Source organism: Phyllobates terribilis, unplaced genomic scaffold, assembly GCF_046119375.1.
Source record: "Phyllobates terribilis strain yellow unplaced genomic scaffold, ASM4611937v1 Scaffold_11__3_contigs__length_659146591, whole genome shotgun sequence".
NCBI lineage: Eukaryota > Metazoa > Chordata > Amphibia > Anura > Dendrobatidae > Phyllobates > Phyllobates terribilis.
In genome coordinates, this window is record NW_027362771.1 from 343,365,668 (window position 1) to 343,389,090 (window position 23,423).

The 23,423-nt window shown below is 43.3% G+C and overlaps 1 protein-coding gene across 1 annotated transcript; it reads left to right on the top strand.

The window, feature by feature from the left end:
• On the top strand, positions 1–8,284 carry CYP1A1 (cytochrome P450 family 1 subfamily A member 1). Its single transcript, XM_073652820.1, has 7 exons — positions 1–146; positions 2,214–3,055; positions 3,270–3,396; positions 4,351–4,440; positions 6,728–6,851; positions 7,120–7,206; positions 7,591–8,284. Exons 2-7 carry the CDS (start codon positions 2,219–2,221, stop codon positions 7,892–7,894), a joined length of 1,569 nt encoding a protein of 522 aa, XP_073508921.1. The 5' UTR covers positions 1–146; positions 2,214–2,218; the 3' UTR covers positions 7,895–8,284.
• The last annotated feature ends 15,139 nt before the right edge of the window (positions 8,285–23,423 follow it).

A 23,423-nucleotide genomic window follows, 5' to 3' on the forward strand; every position in this document is an offset into this window, starting at 1 on the left:
GCTGGCTCCCTGGCCAATCAGGAGTCAGGGAGGAGTATATAAGAGAGTGCAGGCAAGTCTCACACTATGGTACTCCTGTGGGTACTTCTTAGCCCTTATTCCTGCTCACACCTAGGAGCAGCATCTCTGCAAGGAGCAGACGCAAGGTATGTACTGGGTCCTGCTTTTCATCACTTTGTCCTATGCCACTATGCATGGTACATTGCAGTGTCTGTCTCTTAGGCTGTTCTAATGTATGTCACAAGCATGACGTTTCCTGTGCAGTTAGGTGACTGCAATGCAACAAAGGGGATTGGGGGATTGTGCAATAATTACTTGTCTAATAATGCATGTCCATGCCTAGGATTTTAGGAAGGCAATGCCCAAATTAATTGCTGTTTATTGATACTGGCTTTTTCATTTTTACAAAGCATTGATGCTACCATGGGATATTAGTGTAAAATTATTAATTGCAGCATGTAGATGTCTCATCAGTTCACAGCACAATTGCACACAAAACCTAAAAATGTAGAAAAATCGCTGGCAAGGTTTTCATACTATGGGTCAATTGTGATTTATTTATTTATTTTTTTAAAATCTATAGCTCTGCAAAGTAGAATCACTGGAGAGCACAGCAATATATATATATATATATATATATATATATATATATATATATATATATATATATATATACATTTTTTTTTTTTCTGTGCACAGCACTATCATATTTCACAGTGCAGTATATTGTCTTGAAAGACACCAATGATTATTCATTATTTTTACCACAATAGCACATCTATCAGATGCTCTGGTCTTTTATACAGTGCTAATTGTAATGGCTGCAGTCCTTTTTGTTCATTTACCATATGTATATAGTTTTTATATATGTGATGTATTCTGTTACTCCTACATGCCGGTGTTATTTTACCCTACCATGCAATGTTTTCTGATGAAGTATACAGTGATATTAACTAAGTAAACAAATAATCTTGCTTTTGTTAAAAAAAACAATCCTAATGTATCATGTAGAACTGGATACCTGGGAAATATTGCACCTCTAACATATTAATAATTTCTGAAAACATTTCACCAGTTGTGTGTGTGTGTGGTACAGATACCTGTGTTGGCGTTTTTTTGACACTAGCATATTTGTCACCTGTATTTTATCCATTAGTCACAGAAAATATGGTACTAATGTAAATAGGGCTATTCACATGAGCATTTTTTTTTCACATACATTTTAAAAACTCAGCATATGCTATACCCATTAAAGTCTATGGAAAGTGCTTAACATACGGATGCGTCAATATTCCATCAGCATTTGATCAGTTTTGCATCCATATTCATTGCTATTATGTTCTTTTGAAGAAATGCAGATCTACTTTTGCTCAAGAGAAAAAATGACTGCTGAAATACTGATGCATACTGTTTAATTCTATGGATCTGTTTTATGGACGTATAACAATACACTCATTTGAAAATAGATTGTGGCTGGAATCTTACATGCAGTTTTTATGCTAAAGTCAGGAGCAGATTCAAATGGAATATGAAATGTGACGGCATCATATGATATAAAAAGTACATTCTAATATCCCAAATATTTTGACAATTGACCAAAACACACATTCCTCCCTTTGTTACAGGCGATTATATATGTGAACTGTCATAAAATGACCTGTGACTATATTTTTAAATAACCATCAAAGTACTGAAGTACTATTAATACTATAAGGCTTGGAAATTGGTTTTATGCTACTTCATAAGCTTTCACTATAATTCTAGTCTTTGATGAGGCTAGTTATTGGTGGCTTTCCTAATGTCCTACCGCAATTAAAGTAACGTGTATGAAGCAGTTATTATCCAGAGCCTCAAATAAGCCACTTTATTAAATTACAAAGAAAAACACAATACAATACTCAGATACAAAAACTACTAGCCTTTGTCTTAATGACCAAGATATAATTGAAATAACTTGGGTGAAATACTCCACATTCATCCTAATCATACATGCATACATCATACACTGATTTCATCACAAACCTGAGACTATTACTGATACATGGAGCTATGTCAAAATCATTTAATTGACAATTGACTTCATACTCAAAACTACACTACAGTAGTACAATACACTATGTATAACATATTATATAACGCATGATGATGTCTCTCATGATGTTAACCATCCTTCTTATTCTTGGTCTTTCTTTTTCTTTGTTTTTTTTTTTTAGACAAAATGACAATTTTGATCAACTCCTTTGGTGCAATATCTGCCACAGAGGTACTCATTGCCTCTGTGGTCTTCTCCATTGTCTTCCTGCTTATTAAGTCCTACAGGAAGACTATCCCCAAAGGAACAAAGCCAGTGCCAGGGCCAATGCCTTTACCACTAATAGGAAATTTACTCTCACTAAGCAAGAATCCACACCTTAGCCTAACCAAGATGAGTGAAATCTATGGAGATGTGCTCCAAATCCAGATTGGCACAAAGCCTGTTTTAGTGCTTAGTGGACTGGAAACACTCCGTCAGGCCCTGTTGAAGCAAGGTGATGTGTTTTCTGCACGTCCAGACCTCTTTACATTTCGTCTAATTGGTGATGGTCAGAGTTTAACATTCAGTCATGATTCTAGTGAAGTATGTAAAGCACGTCGTAAACTGGCCCACAATGCGCTCAAGACCTTTGCCATCGCTCCCTCCTTGGCATCGTCAGACACGACTCTAGTGGAAGACCATATATCTAAAGAAGCTGAGTATCTAGTGAGGAAATTTCAGCAGCTGATTGAAGAAAAGGGTTATTTTGACCATTATAGGTATGTGGTTGTGTCAGTGGCTAATGTCATCTGTGCAATGTGCTTCGGAAAACGATACAACCATGATGACCAAGAATTTCTAGACCTAGTCAATGTGACCGATGAGTTTGGAGCAGCTGCTGCATCAGGAAATCCAGCAGATTTCATCCCTATTCTTCAATATCTACCAAGTCGCACTATGAAGAACTTTGTTGATATCAATAAGAAATTTTCATCCTTCACACAGAAAATTGTGCATGACCACTACAAAACAATAGATAAGGTAAGTACTTGTTGGAAATTTCAACTGGTAGTGCAATTTCTAAAAAATAACATTTTATTTAGTATGTACTTCAAAGGCTTTATTACAAGTCTGTATAAATAACCTCAATTACCGATTGATGAATTGGCTTTGTTAAATAGATAGTACATAAATTTTGTGCAGAATAAAAAAAAAAAAAGCTTTCGTGTAACAAATATTGGTTTATTTATTTTAGAACGCCATTCGGGATATTACTGACTCCCTTATCCAGCATTCACAAGACAAGAAATTAGATGAAAACTCCAATGTCCATTTATCAGAACAGAAAATTGTCAACATTGTAAATGACCTTTTTGGAGCAGGTGAGTGTAAAGTCAAAATGTCATCACATTTTCCTGGAAATCCTTAATTAATACATAAGTAGTAGGGTTTCACTGATTCTGGCTTTATAGATCACCTCTTTTATGCCTATTAATAATAATTTATTAACACAATTTTTTTAAATCATTGATAATTAGAAACAATACTCAGAGTAGTGTTCTTGTTTTCTTCAAATTCTTACACTTTGGTACTGTCACGCCAGGTGTGAGTGCAACACAAAAGGTAAAGGGAAAGGGAGCCCAGACACTAGGGAAAGGGGGAAGAGGTGACCTCCTAATCTGGACTAGCGTCACCCTGTCTCCCCCTAACGTCCCTATACAGTCTCCGCAGCTGTCGCCGATCACGTGCCTCGTCCTACTATCCCTGGCATAAGGTTATAGCTGGGGGTGGAAGGAGATGAGCACTAGTCAACCTCCGCTAGCACTCTAAAGACAAAAGGGGAAGACAACATAGGGGAACAACAACTCAGCTTTAGAAGAACTCCAACAGGGCACACGGCTCAAGACTCCAGGGAGGACATGATGCTGCTTCAGCAAAGTTCCAAGTAGAAATAAGTATAACCGGCAACACCCACCTAGGCACACCAGGTATATATACACCCAGACTAAAGGGAGGTAGTCGCTGGGTCCTAAACACAGCCTCCTATCTAGGCAGCTGTCTGCATTGCCAAACGTGGAGATCTCCTGCAAACCATTGCAGGGCGACTGTCTGTCACCTCTGACACACTCGAGACAGGTACCTACAATGATGGCTTGCTTATAGTAAGTGATGGTATATCTAGTGAATTAATGTACCATCCACTCAGCAATCTGTCTCTGTTGGACACTACAGAATTCTTAGTCAACTTAAAAAAACAATTATAGCAATCATTCTAAGTGTTAATTTACTCACACAAGCTCACAACTTTAAGACTGCTCAATTTTCATGTTTTGTAGGGTTTGATACCATTACAACTGCTTTGTCATGGAGTCTCATGTATCTGGTGGCCAACCCAGAAATACAAGAAAAGATCCAGAAAGAACTTGGTGAGTTATTCTCCCCTGAATCTCCCTTGTGTTAATCAGAAAATCTAAAGTGGTAGTTCTTGGAGACACTTAAGCCCCCGTCACACTAAGCGAGATCGCTAGCGAGATCGCTGCTGAGTCACAAGTTTTGTGATGCAACAGCGACCTCAGTAGCGATCTCGCTACGTTTGACACTTAGCAGCGATCAGGCCCCTGCTGTGAGATCGCTGGTCGTGTCGGAATGGTCTGGATATTTCTTTGATCGTTGAGGCCCCGCTGGGTAGCATGCATCAATGTGTTTGACACCTTACCAACGACCTTGTTGACGACTCAGACACAGAAACAGATAGGCGTGCATCGTTATACAGATCGTTACGGGTCGCTGCATCGCTGCTGTGTCGTTAGGAAGATCTGACTGTTTGACATCTCACCAGCGACCACATAGCGACGCAGCAACGATCCCTGACAGGTCGTATCGTTGTCGGGATCGCTGTAGCGTCGCTTAGTGTGACGGGGCCTTTAAGGCTGTGTGCCCACGATGCGTTTATAATGCGTTTCTGCAGCGTTTTTGCAGCTGCGGAAACGCATTAAAAACGCATGGTATAGAAGGGCAGCAATGTTCCCCAATGATAATCCGCATGTGCTGTGCACATGCTGTGGAAATTTCCGCTGCGGATTATCATTGCGGAAAAAAAACGCAGCACTACCAATTATTTTGCGGAAATGCTGCGTTTTCGCCGCCATTGACTTGCATTAGAATGCGCCAATTCCGCAAGACTGCATCTGTACTTGCGTAATTGGCACGTTCTAATGTGCGGATGGTACCCGGGTGTGGAGGAGAGGAGAGTCTCATCCACACCCAGGTACCATTAAAAAATCTGTAAAAAAAGAATAAAATAAAAAATAAATGTATATTTACCTTCCGGCGGACCGCGCTGCGCTCCTACTTGCTTCCCGGCACTTTGCAGTGGATTGAAGGACCTGCGCTGACGTCAGAGTCATGTGACGGGTCACGCGACGCTGAGTTCGGCAGGTCTTTCAATCCACCACTGCCGGCACCGAGCGAAGCAAGCCAGCGCGGGCCATCGGAGGATAAGTATATATTTATTTTTTTATTTTTAACCACTCTCTCGGGTCACACTATATAAATCCATGCAGTTTGCATGGATTTATATAGTGTTACCTAGTTGTCACAAGCACTTTCCAAGTGATGCTAAAATCGCTTGGAAAGCGCTTGTCAATCCGCATGCGGAAATGTCAGTGAATAACGCTCCATTTCCGCATGTCCCTGGCAGGAAAACACATCTACAATCCACATGCGTTTTTTTTCTGCCAGGGAGATGCAGAAACGCTCAGGAAAAAATCCTGAGCATTTCTGCATCGTGGGCACATAGCCTAAGAGAAGTTTTAAAATTTGTGGATCAGATTAGATTTTCACCATCATAACATTTAAACACTAACATTGTAACAATAACTACTACTGATCAACATCTTTTAATCCTGTCCATGATGTTTTCTATTGTTCACTATACAAACACTTCTCACTATATATTTAATTATTGAACTCATTGTTCATATCCTCAAACCATCTTTGAGACCCATTTACACTGGCCGACAGCCTGTCAGATTCTAACGACGCATTGTTGACGATAATTGTGATTGGGTTGAGCGACTGAACGATGTGTCCAAAAACGCTTGTTTATCACGCATAAAATTGTTTAGGTGAGGAAAACAATTCTTTATCTTTTGAAGATTGTTTGCTCGTTCAATGATTAGACCAGCAAAAAGAGGAGTGAAACAATCGCTATTCAACCATTTCACTCACGATTCTCATCCTGTATAGACACTTATCTGACATTGTTGCTAGTCGTGAGTTAGGATTGCACTGTTTATCGACAAAACAAATATGTGCTCATGATCCAACAAAACATCGAATTGCACTCGGACCAATGTTAGTCTATGGGACTGTGCACATGCTCAGCTCTGATCCAATATTCGGATTGCACTCAGCCATGCAAGTCAATGAGTCCGTGGAAAACATCAGACTGCACTTGGAAATCATCTGAGTGTAGTCCAAATTTCACAGACTGACAGAATGCATATGGAGAAGGTTGTTTTTTTTTTTTTGTTTTTTTTTCTCCATCTTCTCATCCGACAGAATCGGATTGTACTCTGATCAGAGTGTGATTTGCATAATCGGCCCAATTCTCCCGGATGAGAGAATATATGCTCATGTGACCCTAGCTTTAGTAGAATAAGGAAACTGTATGTAATTACTTCTAATTAAGATATTCTTATTGTGTTTCAGATAGGGTCATTGGTAGAGAGAGACGGCCAAAGTTATCAGACAAAGCTCAGCTGCCTTACACAGACGCCTTCATCTTAGAGATGTTCCGCCATTCATCGTTCCTTCCCTTCACAATCCCACACTGGTAAGTGCTGATATTAAAATACCTTTAAATAAACTATTATGTTTAGATTTGCAGCATTACAGTGGCATGTTGAACATGTTTGCTCAATATAAACTCACAGAACATAATGAGGGACATACAGAAATATTAGAAACCTAACAACTGTTTTTATAGAAAAAAATTTTAATTTTAAATGTGGCTTTAAAAATGATGTACACAATTAATTGGCTCACCTGATGTACATTAATTTTCACAATATTGGAGTAAAACATTTGTCTTCATGTTACAGCACAACTTCTGATACCGTACTCAATGGTTACTTCATCCCTAAGGGCATATGTGTGCTTATCAACCAATGGCAAGTAAATCATGACCCGTAAGTATTGAAATATTCTAAAAATGTGTTATATACCCATTATGAACATGACCTTTTTTGAGTATGGTTACCTAAAAATTGCCAACATAAGACCGATCTGTAAACAATAGAAGTGCCTAACCCTGACCCTGACAACAAAAGTCAGAGGAAACAAATAATGTGCAAACAGTGCTAATACGTTTTGGTAGTAGAATTTAAAATGTTATAGACTATGTGATTTACTTTTATGTCATGTTCACATTCTAAAATGTGGTTAGATTTCTTTATTACACAGAAGTATAGGAACTTCTGTTTGAGAGATGTAAAGGTTAAATTATTTTTGATTACATTGTAAGTATTTGTTGGGTCTGTCAGTAGAATCTAAATACAGTTTTATACTTCTAGGAACCTATGGAAAGACCCATTCAATTTCTGTCCAGAACGTTTCTTGAATGCGGATGGCTCATCAATAAACAAAATAGAGGCAGAAAAAGTCACGATTTTTGGTCTGGGTAAGAGAAGATGTCTTGGTGAGGCCATTGGAAGAATAGAGGTGTTCTTATTCCTGACTACCATGCTTCAGCAGATGCAATTCTCCAAACAAGAAGGAGAAAAACTGGACATGTCACCACAGTATGGACTGACCATGAAACATAAGCGGTGCCATCTTACTGCCAAACTCCGTTTTCCATTAGTGACTACTAATTAGATATTCTGCTACGGTCTACCTGGATAGATTCAGAACTGTATTCACATTATTATCCTGAAATATGACATTTTTTTTACATACTGCATGAACAACTTGTAAGCTATAGTCTCTGGTCTATAGTCAACTCGTGAAGATACAATGTTGTAGTAATACCTAAAACATTGGGTGACCTTATAGACCTGAACAGAATCTTCCTGATATTACAGATAGGAAGAATCTTCTTCAGAGCTTATGCTAATCATCATATATGAAGGAACGTACATTTGAGCAAGCTATATATATATATTTTTCTTTGTCAAGCCATATCATGTTCAAGGTATTCTTGTAAAGTTGCGTATCATGCATCTATCATATTAACCAAATATTATAGAGTACTCATCTTTAAACATTCCTAAGGAGATTAAGAAGTAATCAGTTATATAATTTGTATCTTTATATATAACACTAGCCTTCCTTTTACTGCTAACCCCATGGAAGTCACAGGGGTAGTTCACCATTATTTACTGGAGTATTCTTTGAGACAAACTATATATATGGACTGGAGACGCATTAACTCAAGACATTAGTTTTAGAGTCTCTTACTCCTGAGAATCCTTCAAAAGTAGAACAACTTGCTCGTAAAGGGAGAATGCTTATTAACCATTGTATATAACAGTAATGCCAAATCTTGCCATACATGCTTGAGACATAACATAAACCATGTCTGCACATGTATATTCACAATTTCAATTTAGCTAATGTTATATGTCTCTTAGTAGAAGGGCCAGGTGAAAGTCTAATACGGGCAGAACATAATTACTACTTTTAGCTGGCTATTTTGTCCTTTTCATAAAATATTGAGAAATAAGCTTTTTGTGAATGATATATTCTTGTAATGATAATTTTAAATACTTTGTAAATATCTGTATCTTGTATGATCTCTGTGAGATGATAAAACAGATGTATAATAAAAGATGTTTCTGATGCAAGAGTGTGTTTTGTCATACGAATGTAGCTTATGTTTGGACCTACAGTATTTAGACATACTACTACATACACTGAACAGTCATAACATTATGGAGCATCTTTTTTTGAACTCTGCGTTGTCCCGTTCATAGGTTATACTTGCAATAACGTTAACAATCAATTGGAAACTTGATGTTGCCATTCGCGTTTTCCCTAGTCTGATACAGTCCAATCAGTGATGGTAATTAAGGGACACACTCCTTAGACAAAGGGAAAGATAACACACAGTTGTCAATTTAAGGCCCCGTCACACTTAGCGACGCTACAGCGATCCCGACAACGATACGACCTGTCAGGGATCGTTGCTGTGTCGCTATGTGATTGCTGGTGAGCTGTCAAACAGGCAGGCTCACCAGCGATCAGGGGAGCAGCGACATCGTGGAAAGAAGCTTTCCACGATGTCCTGCTCCTGGTTACCAGCCTGCTGAAGCATGAGCAGGCTGGTAACCATGATAAACATCGGGTTACTAGGGGCACACGCGCACCTAGTAACCCGCTGTTTATCATGGTTACGAGCCTGCTACGGTGAGCGGGAGGTTACCGCTCACCGTAGCAGAGTGGTAACCATGATAAACATCGGGTTACTAAGTGCGCGTGTGCCCCTAGTAACGCGCTGTTTATCATGGTTACCAGCCTGATCCCTGGTCCCGCTGGTCACACACAGCGATGTGTGCTGACCAGCAGGAGGGCAAAGACCAAAAAATGGTCCAGGACATTCTGCAGCGATCAGCGACCTCACAGCAGGGGCCTGATCGCTGCAAAGTGTCACACATAGTGACATCGCTGGTGAGGTCGCTGTTGCGTCACCAAAACCTTGACTCAGCAGCGATCTCGCTAGCGATCTCGCTAAGTGAGACGGGGGCTTTACTCATAGATATCTAGTAGGAATAATAGAGGATCGGCACAATGTAACGTTCTAAGAAAATAATGTTTATTTACTAAAATGGGCACATCAGGAGAGGTGGCATGTCTTTTTAAAACAACTTTACTTATACCGTATACTAAGCAGCTCCATACACAGCAATATACGATGGACTGTGTTCTGACACCAGTCTATTTTAGCCAGCATTAAAAGGGTTGCTCACTACTTGGACAAACCATTCTCAATCACTATGTTTTCCTCATGTTGTAATAATAACAACTATACTCATCTCCAATGCAGGCAATGTTCCAGCGATGTTGGCGCGTGCTCTCTTAAGGCTTGTGGCCACTCCACTCTCACTCCCTTTGGAGGAAGCCAGCTCTCACTTCTTCCGAGTGTCAATTTGGAGGAAGTGTGAGTGAAGTGGCTGATGATTGGCTGTAAGTCTAGCATTTTTATGTCACAGGCCCTAGGAGAGCAAGCACTGATATTGCTGGAACATCGCCCAGACCGGAGGTGAGTACAGCTATTATTTCACACGGGGGGACTATAGTGATTGAGAAGGGGAGGTCCGAGTGGTGGACAACCCTTTAACTTGTTTTGCAATTTGTGCTACAATAACTCTATAATTCTGTGGGATTGAACAATATAAGCTAGCTTTTGCCTCCATGCATATCAATGACTTTTAGGGTGCTTTCACATTGCACTTTTGTCCACGTTCGTTGGTCCCTGCAAAATGGGATTCGGACGTATGCACCGACAGGGCCATAGACTATAATGCTGCCGACAGGGTGACAATACGCTCTGCTGTGCATTATTTTCGGGAGTATATGTCTACTGTAAGTGGGCATCCAGATGCTGTCTACTACGTCTGGGTATCTGCCTCCAGTAGGCGTATACGCCCGAAAATGATGAATTTAGAAGTGTGGTGGGCACCTTGAACCCACAGTTGCTTCACAGAATTTTATAACGTTGAGCCGTGAAAATGAAACAATACATTTTTCCCACAAATGTTGGTTTTGCCCCAAATTTTTCATGTTCACAAGGATAACAGGAGAAAATTAACACAAAAATTTGTTGTGCAATTTCTCCTGAGTATACCAATACCTCATTTGTGGTGGAAAACTACTGTTTGGGCGCATAGCATGGCTCAGAAGGGAAAGAGCGTTATTGGACTTTGGTGCGCAAAATTGGTTGGAACAGATTACTGATAACATGTCACGCTTGCAGAGGCCTTGAGGGGCCTAAACTAGAAATCCCCAACAGGTGACCCATCTTGGAAACTACACCTCTCACGAAATTTCTCTAAAAAATCATCTAGGTGAGTAGGGTGCATTTTTAAACCTCTGGCAATTCACAGAATGGTATAACATTGGTGATTAAATGGAAAATTACCATTTTTTTTTTCCACTAAAATGTTGCTTTGGCCCAAAGATTTTAATTGTTACGTAATTTCTCCTGAGTATGCCAATACCCCATTTGTGACTGAAAACTACAGTGAAGGAAATAATTATTTGATCCCTTGCTGTTTTTGTAAGTTTGCCCATTGACAAAGACATGAACAGTCTATAATTTTAAGGGTAGGTTAATTTTAACATTGAGAGATAGAATATCCCCAAAAAAATCAAGAAAATCACATTGTATAAATTGGATAAATTTATTTGCATTTTGCAGTGAGAAATAAGTATTTGATCCCCTACAAACTATTATGAGCTCTGGCTCCTACAGACCAGTTAGACGTTCCTCATCAACTCGTTAACTGCATTAAAGACAGCTGTTTTACATAGTCACCTGTATAAAAGACTCCTGTCCACAGACTCAATTAATCAGTTAGACTCTAACCTCTACGACATGGGCAAGAACAAAGAGCTTTCTAAGGATGTCAGGGACAAGATCATAGACTGGCACAAAGCTGGAATGGGCTACAAAACCATAAGTAAGATGCTAGGTGAGAAGGAGAGGAGACAACAGTTGGTGCAATAGTAAGAAAATGGAAGAAATACAAAATGACTGTCAATCGACATCGATCTGGGGCACCATGCAAAATCTCACCTTGTGGGGTATCCTTGATCATGAGGAAGGTGAGAGATCAGCCTAAAACTACACAGGGGAAGTTGTTAATGATCTCAAGGCAGGTCAAGAAAACCATTGGTAACACATTACGCCTTAAAGGTTTAAAATCCTGCAGTGCCTGCAAGGTCCCCCTGCTCAAGAAAGCACATGTGCAGGCCTGTCTGAAGTTTGCCAATGAACACCTGGATGATTCTGTGAGTTATTGGGAGAAGATGCTGTGGTCAGATGAGACAAAAATTGAGCTCTTTGGCATTAACTCAACTCGCATTGTTTGGAGGAAGAGAAATGCTGCCTATGAAACAAAGAACACCGTCCCCACTGTCAAGCATGGAGGCGGAAACATTATGTTTTGGGAGTGTTTCTCTGCTAAGGGCACAGGACTACTTCACCGCATCAGTGGGAGAATGGATGGAGCCATGTACCCTAAAATCCTGAGTGATAACCTCCTTCCCTCTGCCAGGACATTAAAAATGGGTCGTGGCTGGGTCTTTCAGCAAGACAATGACCCAAAACATACAGCCAAGGCAACAAAGGAGTGGCACAAAAAGAAGCACATTAAGGTCATCGAGTGGCCTAGCCAGTCTCCAGACCTTAATCCCATAGAAAACTTATGGAGGGAGTTGAAGCTCCGAGTTGCCAAGCGACAGCCTCAAAATATGAATGATTTAAAGATGATCTGCAGAGAGGAGTGGACCAAAATTCCTCCTGACATGTGCAAAATCCTCATCATCAACTACAAATAACGTCTGACTGCTGTGGTTGCCAACCAGGTTTTTGCCACCAAGTATTAAGTGTTGTTTGTCAGAGGAATCAAATACTTATTTCTCACTGCAAAATGCAAATACATTTATCTAATTTACACAATGTGATTTTCTTGATTTTTTTTGGGATATTCTATTTATCAATTTTAAAATTAACCTATCCCTAAAATTATAGACTGTTCATGTCTTTGTCAGTGGGCAAACTTACCAAAACAGCAAGGGATCAAATAATTATTTCTTTCACTGTACTTTTGAGGCACAGTGGAAAGCTCAGAAGGAAAGGAGCGTCATATTTATGTGCAGATTTTGCTGGAATGGTTTGACGGTGCCGTGTTACATTGGCAGAGCCATTAAGGTGCCAGAACAGCAAAACCCTCTATAACTAACCCCACTTTACTAACTACACCTCCCAATGAATTCATCTAGGGGAGCAGTCAGCATATTGACACCACATGTGCCTCACAGAATTTTATAGCATTGGGTGAAGAAGAAAGAATAATTATATTTTTACCACTAAAATGTTGTTTTAGTCCCAAATTTTTAATTTTTATGAAGGCTAATAGGAAAAAATGAACCTCAGTTTGTTGTGCAATTTCTCCTGAGTAAGCCAATACCCTACATGTAATTAGGAACTACTTTTCAGGTTCAGTGGAAAGCTCAGAAGGAAAGGAGCGCCATATTATAGTGCAGATATTGTTATGGTTTGCGGGTGCCACGTCCAAGGCCGCCATCAGGGCATTACTGCCCTTACTACTGTATGGGGCCTGGTGACCAGAAGCAAAAAGAGGGGGCCTGACCAGCCCGGGCCCCAAGCCCACGGCCCCCTCTCTTTGCTTCTGCTTACTGGGCCTCTTAGGGACAACAGTTCGGCGCATGATGCACCCGGCGGACAGAAATGAGCGCTGTACCTTTAATCTGCGGCCAGGTGCATCATGGTTCTGACACCGGTCATGTGACATGCTGCACGCTCATCTTCAATCCGGAGTATAACAGCAGCGTGCCACATGTGTTGCGGGACGACGGTGGCGACGAGCGGTCAGATAAGAAAGTGTGTGTGTGTGTTGCGTTGAGGGGATACACTTATGAGGGAGGGGACACGCTGCTGAGGGGACGCGCTGCTGAGGGAGGGGAGGCTGATGAGGGGACACGCTGATGAGGGAGGGAAGGCTGATGAGGGGACATGCTGATGAGGGGACACGCTGATTAGGGAGGGGAGGCTGCTGAGGGGCCCGCTGATGAGGGAGGGGAGGCTGATGAGGGACCCGCTGATGAGGGAGGAGAGACTGATGAGGGGACATGCTGATGAGGAAGGGGAGGCTGCTGAGGGGACACACTGATGAAGAGACTGATGAGGGGACATGCTGATGAGGAAGGAGAGACTGATGAGGGGACATGCTGATGAGGGAGGGAAGGCTGCTGAAGGGACAAGCGGCTGAGGGAGGGGAGGCTGATGGGGGACCCGCTGATGAGGAAGGAGAGACTGATGAGGGGACACGCTGATGAGGGAGGGGACATGCTGATAAGGGGACACCCTGCTGAGGGAGGGGAGGCTGATGAATGGACACACTGATGAGGGGACACGCTGATGAGGGAGGGGAGGCTGATGAGGGGACACGCTGATGAGGGAGGGGAGGCGGCTGAGGGGACACGCTGATGAGGGAACACGCTGATGAGGGAAGGGAGGCTGCTGAGTGGACACGCTGCTGAGGGAGGTGTAGCACCCCGAGGGCTCGGCTGCTACAGGGGTATTGCACCTCGAACCAGAGGTGTGGTATTCCACTCCCGGGTAAGGATGGAGTGTGGACTGGAACTCTGTTAGCTGCATGCACCACATACATCCCATTTCCGGGGGACAGATCAATGGTACTCCCACTAGGTGAATGTGCAGGTACGACAGCGTCTGTCCCTGGCTGGAGTGGGAGGGGGGGAGGAATAGCCCAGTGGTGCAGGAGCAGAGAGGGGAGGGACTCTGGGCATAGGAAGGAGCCCATTGGTGGCTAGTCACCTGGGCTCGGGTGTCAGAGGGAGTATAAAAAGGTGGGCACCATCTTAGGGGGAGTGGAGTTAGACAGAAGAAGAGGAGAAGAGTAGTGACAGGGAGCAGCAGCCCTGTCTGGGTGCTGCTCCTGAAGGGAGCAAGAGAGAGAAAGACAAGAGGAAAGGAACAAGGAACAAGGAAGGAATGGAACCTGGAGAAAGGCCCAGAGACATGAAGGAAGAGGGAACCCTGAGATCCCACGAGTGAGCTAAAACGGGTGAAGGGTTGGCAGATCAGGGTACCGGATCCCGAACTGGTGGAGGCCACTTATCCTCAGCCAGGAACCGGAGGTCGTGGCCACGTCTTGGCGCGACCACTCACTACACTCACCACGAAGGCACGCCACATAGGGTCAGGGAAACCGGAGATAGGTTTCGCCACCAGAAGGCCCGAGGAAGCTGGACATGGGTGGGTCCCTAGTGGGGACGGCCAGAGAAAGGAACGGAGAAAGGAGTTCAAGGTCACACTCTGGAACTGCCTGGGGGTTGGTCGAGCCCCGTACCTGGTGGATGCAGCACGGCTCGGGTCGTCATCACCTGCAGGACTGACACTGATAACATCTGTGAGTAAAGCATTGAAAACTGCCATCAGTCTCTGTGTTCCATCGTACTACCAGCACTAAAGGTACCGGGACGCCCTTTCTATCACTTCCTTCACCCGCACCAGCTGCCCTGAGGCCATACCTCTCCCGTTGGGGGTTATACCACCATTGCTGCAATCCTATCACCGGCCTCAGCGGTCTGCCCTGCAGCGGCGGCCTCATAGCCGCAAATCAACGGGTGGCGTAGTCGACACTTAAACAACATCTACAAAGACTGCCACACACTTAGTTTGACCACCCTGGGCACGGATCAGGTCCCCGCTACTCGGAGACTACTACCCCCATCGGATCGGGCTCCGGGTATTCCCGCGCACACGTGCGCCGCACTACAGCACTGGCCCAGGGGGCGCGTCAGAGGGGAGGCTGATGAGGGGACACGCTGATGAGGGAGGGGAGGCTGTTTAGGGGACATGCTGATGAGGGAGGGGAGGCTGTTTAGGGGACATGCTGATGAGAGAGGGGAGGCTGCTGATGGAACATGCTGATGAGGGAGGGGAGGCTGCTGAGGGGACACACTGATGAGGGAGGGGAGGCTGCTGAGGGAACATGCTGATGAGGGAGGGGAGGCTGCTGAGGGGACACGCTGATGAGGGAGGGGAGGCTGCTGAGGGGACACGCTGATGAGGGAGGGTAGGCTGCTGAGGGGACACGCTGCTGAGGGGACATGCTAATGAGGGAGGGGAGGCTGCTGAGGGGACACGCTGCTGAGGGAAGGGAGGCTGATGACAGGACACGCTGATGAGGGGACACGCTGATGAGGGAGGGGAGGCTGCTGAGGGGACACACTGCTGAGGGAGGGGTGGAGCCTGGGCGGAGTCTCACGGGGGCCTGGAAATTTTGACAGTATGGGGCCCCGAAATTTCTAGTAGCAGCCCTGGCCATGTCACACGGCCCCTGAGATGCCAGAACAGAAGAACACCCCATAAGTGACACAATTTTACAAACTACACCTCTCAATGAATTCAAGGGTGCAGAGATCATATTGACACCACAGGTGGGTCACAAAATTTTATAAAAATTGGGCAGTGAAGAAAAAATAATGACATTTTTACCACAAAGTTTGTGTTAGCCCCAGATTTTACATTTTCACAAGGGGGAAATGGTTAATGAAGGAGGGGAGGCTGCTGAGGGGACATGCTGATGAGGGAGGGGAGGCTGATGAGGGGACATGCTGATGAGAGAGGGGAGGCTGCTGAAGGGACACACTGATAGGGGAGGCAGCTGAGGGGACACACTGATAGGGGAGGCAGCTGAGGGGACATGCTGATGAGGGAGGGGAGGCAGCTGAGGGGACATGCTAATGAGGGAGGGGAGGCAGCTGAGGGGACACGCTGCTGAGGGAGGGGAGGCTGCTGACAGGACACGCTGATGAGGAGACATGCTGATGAGGGAGGGGAGGCTGTTGAGGGGACACGCTGCTGAGGGAGGGGAGGATGATGACAGGACACGCTGATGAGGGGACACGCTGATGAGGGAGGGGAGGCTGCTGAGGGGACACACTGCTGAGGGAGGGGTGGAGCCTGGGCGGAGTCTCACGGGGGCCCGGAAATTTTGACAGTATGGGGCCCCAAAATTCCTAGTAGCAGCCCTGGCCATGTCACATTGCCCCTGAGATGCCAGAACAGAAGAACCCCCCATAAGTGACACAATTTTGCAAACTACACCTCTCAATGAATTCAAGGGTGCAGCGATCATATTGACAACACAGGTGGGTCACAGAATTTTATAAAAATTGGGCAGTGAAGAAAAAATAATGACATTTTTACCACAAAGTTTGTGTTAGCCCCAGATTTTACATTTTCACAAGGGGGAAATGGTTAATGAAGGAGGGGAGGCTGCTGAGGGGACATGCTGATGAGGGAGGGGAGGCTGATGAGGGGACATGCTGATGAGAGAGGGGAGGCTGCTGAAGGGACACACTGATAGGGGAGGCAGCTGAGGGGACACACTGATAGGGGAGGCAGCTGAGGGGACATGCTGATGAGGGAGGGGAGGCAGCTGAGGGGACATGCTAATGAGGGAGGGGAGGCAGCTGAGGGGACACGCTGCTGAGGGAGGGGAGGCTGCTGACAGGGCACGCTGATGAGGAGACATGCTGATGAGGGAGGGGAGGCTGTTGAGGGGACACGCTGCTGAGGGAGGGGAGGATGATGACAGGACACGCTGATGAGGGGACACGCTGATGAGGGAGGGGAGGCTGCTGAGGGGACACACTGCTGAGGGAGGGGTGGAGCCTGGGCGGAGTATGACGGGGGCCTGGAAATTTTGACAGTATGGGGCCCCAAAATTCCTAGTAGCAGCCCTGGCCATGTCACATTGCCCCTGAGATGCCAGAACAGAAGAACCCCCCATAAGTGACACAATTTTGCAAACTACACCTCTCAATGAATTCAAGGGTGCAGCGATCATATTGACAACACAGGTGGGTCACAGAATTTTATACCATTGGGCAGTGAAGAAAAAATAATGACATTTTTACCACAAAGTTTGTGTTAGCCCCAGATTTTACATTTTCACACTGGGAAATGGTTAATGAAGGAGGGGAGGCAGCTGAGGGGACACGCTGATGAGGGAGGGGACATGCTGATGAGGGGACAGGCTGATGAGGGAGGAGAGGCTGCTGAGGGGACACACTGCTGAGGGAGGAGTGGAGCCTGTGCAGAGTCTCAAGGGGGCCCGGAAATTTTGACAGTATGGCACCAAAATTTATCACACAATTTCTGGTGAACATGGCAATACCCCATATGTGGCTGTACAGTACTGCTTAGCCACACCGAGAGACTCGGGAAGGACAGAGTGCTATTTGACTCTTGGAGAACAAATTTTGTAGAATAGTTTTCGGACTTCATATACAGAGCCCCTAAGTGATAGAAGAGCAGAATTCCCCCTCATGTGACCCCATTTTGAAAATAACACCACTCTGGGAATTTATCTACAGGTGTAGTTATGATTTTGACTCCATGGGTCTTTGCCAGAAACAAGCAGCAATGGATGTTGCTGAATGAAAATTGCAAATCTGCCGTTGTAGTGCCCGTACGTTGTTGTGCCCATACATTGTGCCCAGCTCATACTTCTGAGGACATGGACCCCATAAATTAAGCAGGCTGTCATCGCTACAGAAATGCCAAACATGTGGATGCTAACCGTGGTTTAGGCACACAGTGGGGCTGAGAAGGGAGAGGGGCATTAGGATTTAGGAGCGCAGAATTCGCTGGATTTCTTTTGGAAGGTGAGGAGCCACTTTACTTTTCCTGAGCCTTTGTGCTACCAATAACGTGGAAGCCCCCTATATTTCAATTGAGAGATGACGAACCTGTGTGGGGACTTGTTTTTTTGTGTGGATTGAGTTGAAGCTTTTATTGTGAACATTTTACATAAAATTTTGGATCACATTTATTCTGTGCACTTGCACTAGGGTTTCCATCTATATCTCTGTGTGACATGATTCAGATGAAATCCCTGAGGGATCCATAAACTATAATGAGGGAGCAGAATTACTCTGGACTCAGTCTGTCCTCTGTTCAACGTTGTCCATTTTTTCATAGGTGCACAAAACTGTGGCCGATGGCACTATTATGAACACCTAAAATGACGGACACCGTGGGATAACAGGCCAAACGGCGTCCATGGTGCCTCCATCTGCCTCATTAAGGGGAATCTTCCGCCGGGGGGTTCTGTCTGAATCACATATTTCAGAGATTTACACGGAGACCCCGGTGTGAGTGCTCAGTGCAGAGCGCAGGATAAATGTGAGTCGAGCCTTACTGCGATCTTTGGGAGACAGAATAAACAAATCAATTGTAGGTGAAGAATTGGCTTATTTATTGTTTTACGCCATTCCTCGTGCGGTATAAGTGATATGACAACTTTATTCTTCGGGTCGGTGTGATTACAGAGATACCAGATTGATTTTGTTTTTTTATGCTTGGCAGCTGCCACACACTAAAAGATGTTTTACTTTACAAAAAAAAGTTTTTGCATCGTCATATTTTGAGAGCTTTCACTTTTCTATATTTCTGCTGACAGTCATGTGAGGGCTTGTTTTTTGCAGGACGAGTTGACGTTTTTATTGGTACCATTTTTGATTTTGATCATATAACATTTTTTTTTTCGATTTCTATTCTGATTTTTGGGAGGCAGAATGAAGAATAACCAGCAATTCTGGAATTGTTTTTTTTTTTTTTATGCCGTTCTCCATGTGGTAAAAATGATAACAACTTTATTGTTTGGGTCAGTACGATTACAGCGATACCACATTTATATCATTATTTTATGTTTTGCTGCTTTTCTTTTAGTAAAAAAACAATTGTTTTTGCATCGCTATATTCTGAGAGCCATAGCTTTTTTATTTCTCCGTCATTTCTCTGTATGACAGCTTGCTTTTTTGCGGGACAAGATGATCTTTTCAGCGATGCCATTTTTATTTACATTCGACTTTTTAATCGCGTTTTATTCCACTTTTTGTTCGGTGATATAAAAAAGCATAGCTTACCAAGTTTTTTTTTGTGCCTTTTTTTTTACGGTGTTCACTGAAGGGGTTAAATAGTGTGACAGTTTTATAGTTTGGGTCATTACGGACGTGGAGATACCAAATATGTTTACTTTTTTTGTTTATTTTTGTTTTTTCATAAATATACGTATTTATTGGTGTTTTTTTCATTTTGTGACTTTTTTTAAATATTTTTAAAAATTGTTTAAAACTTTTTTTAAACTTAGTCCCTTTAAGGGACTTTTATGACTGATTGCTGAAATAATGCATTGCAATGAATACCTGTCAGTGCTGCATTGACAGAAGCCTCTTAAACCATGCTCTCAGTATGGTCCAACAAGCTTGCCATAGATGGCAGACCCAGAGGTCGTCATTACTACTTCGTGCTGTCAAAACGACCATCGGGTCTTCACGATGATGTTTGCGGGGCACGGATTCAAAGGGAGCCCCCTCCCTTTCCTAGCCTCCTAAATGTTTCGATTGATATCAATGCAGTATTTAGGGGGTTAATGGCCCAGGGGCTACTGGCCATGACACCATGACATATGTTTACGTCATAGATCGTGAACCCCCCTCTCCAACCATGACATAAACTTATGTCAAATATTGTAAAGGGGTTAAAGAAGTACTCCCATGAAGATTATTTTTTTCATATAAATTTGTGTATGCACTCTGGGATCCATTGCCGTTCTACTCCTCAGTGACATCACCACTCTTCAGACTATCCGGCTCACTCTGTACTCTTTGCATGAGCAGGAAGTCTCTTTTACAATGTAAGCCTATGGAGCCTCGTTCTGACATTGCAAAAGCTACTTCTGGGTGACGCAGAGCGCAATGTGACCTGCAGAGTCTGGAGAGCAGTGACATCACTGAGGAGTAGAACAGTCCTGGACACTGGGGAGAGCAGGGTAGGTGAGTATATAAACACATATGGTACACAATACATTACAATTACATATACACAGGTTTACAAAAAAATCTTAATGGGAGTGCGTCTTTAATAATTTGGCTGACTCATGTTGATTGTCACACTGCTTTTTTAGGCTCATTAGAATGTCAGCCTAATTTTGCACTGGAGGTGAGTATACTGTGGGGAAAATAAGTATTTGATACACTGCCGATTTTGCAAGTTTTCCCACCTAAAAAGAATGGAGAGGTCTGTAATTTTTACCGTAGGTACAGTTCAACTGTGAGAGACAGAATCTAAAAAAAATCCAGAAAATCACATTGTATGATTATTACATAATTCATTTTCATTTTATTGCACAAAATAAGTATATTATACAATAGAAAAACAGAACTTAATATTTGGTACAGAAACCTTTGTTTGCAATTACAGAGGTCAGACGTTTCCTGTAGTTCTTGACCAAGTTTGCACACATTGCAGCAGGGATTTTGGCCCACTTCTCCATACATATCTTCTCCAGATCTTTCAGGTTTCGGGGCTGTCGCTGGGAATCATTGAGCTTCAGTTCCCTCCAACGATTTTCTATTGGGTTCAGGTCTGGAAACGGACGAGGCCACTCCAGTACCTTGAAATACTTCTAAGGTTATGGCTCCACTATCAGTACTTGGTAAGTATTTTTCCTCAGCATTTGGCAGCCAAAACCAGATGAGAAACAATCAGAGAAAAGGTGTAAAAGAAACAAGTGCACCAATTCAGCATTTTTGACCCACTTCTGGTTTTATACTTACAAATACTGAAGGAAAATACTGACCAAATACTGATATTGGGGCCGTAGCCTTATGGAGCACTCCTTAGTTGCCCTGGCTGTTTGTTTTCGGTCATTGTCACGCTTGATGACCCAGCCACGACCCATCTTCAATGCTCTTACTGAGGGAAAGAGATTGTTGGCCAAAATCTCGCGATACATGACCCCATCTATCCTCCCTTCAATACGGTGCAGTCATCCTGTCCCCTTTTGCAGAAACGCACCTCCAAAGTATGATGTTTAGCCCACCATGCTTCACGGTTGGGATGGTGTTCTTGGGGTTGTACTCATCCTTCTTCTTCCTCCAAACACGGCGAGTGGAGTTGATACCAAAAAGTTCTATTTTGGTCTCATCTGACCACATGCCCTTCTCTCATGCCCTTTCTGGATCATCCAGATGGTCATTGGCGAACTTCAAACGGGCATGGACATGTGCTGGCGTGAGTAGTGGGACCTTGCGTGATTTGCAGGATTGTAATCCATGACGGCATAGTGTGTTACTAACGGTAATGTTTCAGACTGTGGTCCCAGCTCTCTTCAGGTCTTTGACCGGGTCCTCCCATGTAGTTCTGGGCTAATTCTTGACCTTTCTCAGAATCATCCTTACCCCACGAGGCGAGATGTTGCATGGAGCCCCAGACTGAGAGAGACTGAGAGTCATCTTGTGTTTCTTCCATCTTCTAATAATTTGTGCCAACGGTTGTTGCCCTCTCACCAAGCTGCTTGTCTATTGTCCTGTAGCCCAGAGCCAGAATTCTTGCTGGTTGGTAGGTGATCAAATACTTATTTCATGCAATAAAATGCAATTTAATTACTTAAAAATCATACAATGTGATTTTCTGTTTTTTTATTTTTAGATTCTGTCTCTCACAGTTGAAGTTTACTTGTGATAAAAATTACAGACCTCTCCATTCTTTGTAGGTGGGAAATGCTGCATGTATACCAACTTAAACCAAGCTCAAATTTTGTGTTTTTTCTTTGTATTTTTTGTATTCTGTGCAAACCTGGGTGTGGCCTCCCTTCCTAGAGCTGGATAATACATTTAAAGCTTCTCTAGGCTGGTGTTCATAGTTCAGGGCTCAGTCCTGTGTCTGCCCTTATTCACACAGAGGTCAACTTTGACACATGGTAAGGTTTTTAATATTAGACAGTGTAGGACTATCCCGAACGGGTTCACCTTGTCGCTGGTGGGATGGCTTATATACTATTTTTGATCAAAAACAGTGTTACTAAGAGCCCCATTTTATTTAAATGCACTTGCTTTTTATTTATAGCATGGTTTATGTTCATTTTGCTTCTTGTAGGTTTTTCTGAACCCAATAGAAAATCTTTGGAGGGAGATGAAACTCAATGTTGCCCAGTGACAGCCCCAAAACCCGAAAGCTCTGGAGAAGATCCGTAGAAGTGGGCCAAAATCCCTGCTGCAGTGTGTGCAAATATGGTCAAGAACTACAGGAAACGTCTGACCTCTGTAATTGCAAACAAAGGTTTCTGTACCAATTATTAAGTTCTGCTTTTCTATTGTATCAAATACTTATTTCATGCAATAAAATGCAAATTGTGTAAAAAAATCATACAATGTGATTTTCTGGATGTTATTTTTAGATTCTGTCTCTCACAGGTGAAGTGTACCTACGATAAAAATTACAGACCTCTCCATTCTTTGTAGGTGGGAAAACTTGCAAAATCGGCAGTGTATCAAATACTTATTTTCCCCACTATATACGCCTGAAAATGATGCACGGCAGAACGCACGTTTGCTCTGTTGGCACCATTATAGTCTATGGCTCCGTTGACGCATATATGTCTGAATCCCGTCTTGTGTAAGCCCCAACAGAGGCGCTGAACAGGTGCCAGAATGCAATGTGAAACCACCCTGAGAAAATGGTGACATAAACCAAACTATAATATATATATATATATATATATATATATATACAGTACAGACCAAAAGTTTGGACACACCTTCTCATTTAAAGATTTTTCTG